The 2,317-nt window shown below is 38.6% G+C and overlaps 1 protein-coding gene across 2 annotated transcripts in view; it reads right to left on the bottom strand.

Annotated features, from left to right (window-relative positions):
* Nucleotides 1-741: 741 nt before the first annotated feature.
* The window catches only part of CCL20 (C-C motif chemokine ligand 20), an 8,711-nt gene continuing 7,135 nt past the window's right edge, over nucleotides 742-2,317 (bottom strand). For both annotated transcript variants that reach the window (XM_026087047.1, XM_026087048.1), the window contains 2 exons: nucleotides 1,536-1,613; nucleotides 742-1,244 (listed from right to left, as the gene is read on the bottom strand). In XM_026087047.1, coding sequence (XP_025942832.1) covers nucleotides 1,217-1,244; nucleotides 1,536-1,613 — 106 coding nt within the window. In that variant the 3' untranslated portion in view covers nucleotides 742-1,216. The remainder of the gene's footprint in view (nucleotides 1,245-1,535; nucleotides 1,614-2,317) is intronic.

Raw genomic sequence — 2,317 nt, 5'->3', positions numbered from 1 at the left:
TCACAACCACCATAGAAAGAACATACCAACTCCTGTCTCAAGGACACCAAGAAATGCATAGCTGCAGCTGAGTGTCTACCCAACATTTAAATTAATGTTCCTACCTCTGTGATTAAAAGGTACCAAGAATCAAAGCATAGATCTGTCTGAAAGACTCTGGTGCTGACAGTGAGAAGATGCCTACACAGCCTGCTTGGTCACACCCCTGAAGTCCAGGCTCCCAGCTTCATCCTGTGCCCCCTCCCTATGCCATGAAGATCCATTGCTTTTATCAGGCATCATTTGTAATGCCCCTCTGAAAATTTCTCCTGCAGAGATGACCTTTAGCTGAGAGCAGACAGTATTGGCACAATCATAATCCTCAGTGGATGAGCTAGAAGCTTGCCCTGTAACAGTGCATGTAAGGCTTCTCCTGAACAGATACAGGAACTAGTAAGAGAAATTCCCTCAAGTTTGATTAAGATGAGATCAAGCCAAAAACAGGTCTTCGTGGTCATATATATACACCTGCTGTCTGCGAGAGGAAAAGGTTTATATCCTAAGGAGTTTGTAAGTACCCATAGGGCGAACAGAGAGAACAAGCTGGGCTGTGGCTTTAATAGGTGTGAATACACTTGCATAATTGTTTCAGCCAGAGGCTCACAAGCAAAGGAATTTATTTCAAGGGAGAAGTTACCTTTTTCAATTAAAAAAAAACGTATCACATGTAGACAGATTCATTTATTTTTTTTAAATCTCCAGTTTTCATTTTTCACACAAACAGACCTTGTTTAACAATAGTTCAAAATGTATTATCATGCTAAGTAGAATTAAAAGGAAACATATTTTGGCACAAGAAAGTGCCAAAGAAGTAACAAAATAAAGAGAATAAATAACCTGCTTTACATATGCTGAATAGCACACAGCACACATACAAAACAACTATGCAATAAACCTTATAGAATACACACTCTGTACAATAGCTTAAGGTATTCTTTACTGAATAGTAAGCTACTGTCATATATTAGCAAGTAAAATAGAAACTTTAACAAAATGCTTAATTCAAGCAAAACAGTGATGCAATATGAATCAACCTGAGAAGTTCAACGGTTCCAAAGAAGCCAGTGACAGTGGTTAGTAAGCACACAACAGTGTACAACACAACAATCTCAACCGAGAGGTTGAACCAAGTGGTTCTTCAGCCACGTCTGTGTTTAGTTCCCTGCTGGAAACCACATCACATCGACATCCTCTTGAGCTTTTGGCTGTTAAAAGGAATGAGAGAACGCACATAAATCATCTCAGCCACAGATCAGTTGTAGATATCTCTCTCCCAGATTTAGCAAATACAGGGAGAATAGCTCAGGTGGAAAAAGGACATATGACACGACTGTCCCAGAGAGGAATCTAAAAAGTAATCACATCTAACAGGAGACAGAAAAACAAACATGTTCAGAATTGCCATCAGAAGTGGCCTCCCAGAGATGCAAGAAAAGGGCTTTTACCTATGCTCTGTTTTCATCAACCTAACAGATTTTAGATTTTTAGATTCCTACCTCAGCCAAAGAAGATGCCTCTTCACCCAGGCTTCCTTAGGATTTACACAGGCGTTCAGTCCACTCTGGGTGTGGAAACTGGAAAAGAAATAATGGTAAAAATATTAGTGAATAATCGTAAAAACTGCTGCTAAAAAAAAAAATCACATAAAAAATCCTGCTAGTAAATGCTATGAAGCTGTATTTAGTGAAACAGAAAAATTCATCGTGTTACTCCATATAAAGAATAGCAACTACTTTTCTAAACACCAGTTAGATAAGAGATGCTACACACCCCCTTTCCAATACTGCATGAGCAAAAAGAAAAAACTAATGGAATTTAAACACGATAGCTTCTTTAGTCTTGGGGATCTTTTTTTGTGCCCTACAACTGTATTCAATTTGTTGAAGACATTGAGACAAAGAACTTTACTGGATGCAAGAAATAATTTGTGATACTAAGGAGAACAGTTGCTGTCAAGCTATGGTGACAGATCAACATTTAGGAGGGCTAAATCCTTGTGAGACAATTTCTGATCTCTGTGAATTAAGACAAGGCTCATCACTTATGTGACTGAACAGGTTGCAGCAAGAGAACAGCTGGTGTCGGCCAGAGTTAGGCTAAGCTGAAGACTAAGCGCATCCTTGTTTACGCAGCTGATTCCTAAAATGCCAGGTTTATTATTTACATTGTGCAGCTATCCTGCGATTTAATAGTCCCTATCAACTACAGGTCTTGCAATATTTTGTGTACAAGTATTATATATGATCTACTTGATTAAACTTTTGAAAAAGGTACCCCC

This window comes from Apteryx rowi, unplaced genomic scaffold (assembly GCF_003343035.1).
Source record: "Apteryx rowi isolate R43461 unplaced genomic scaffold, aptRow1 scaffold_70, whole genome shotgun sequence".
NCBI lineage: Eukaryota > Metazoa > Chordata > Aves > Apterygiformes > Apterygidae > Apteryx > Apteryx rowi.
The sequence above is the reverse complement of the archived record's forward strand: the minus strand, read 5'-3'. Positions and strand labels throughout refer to the sequence as shown.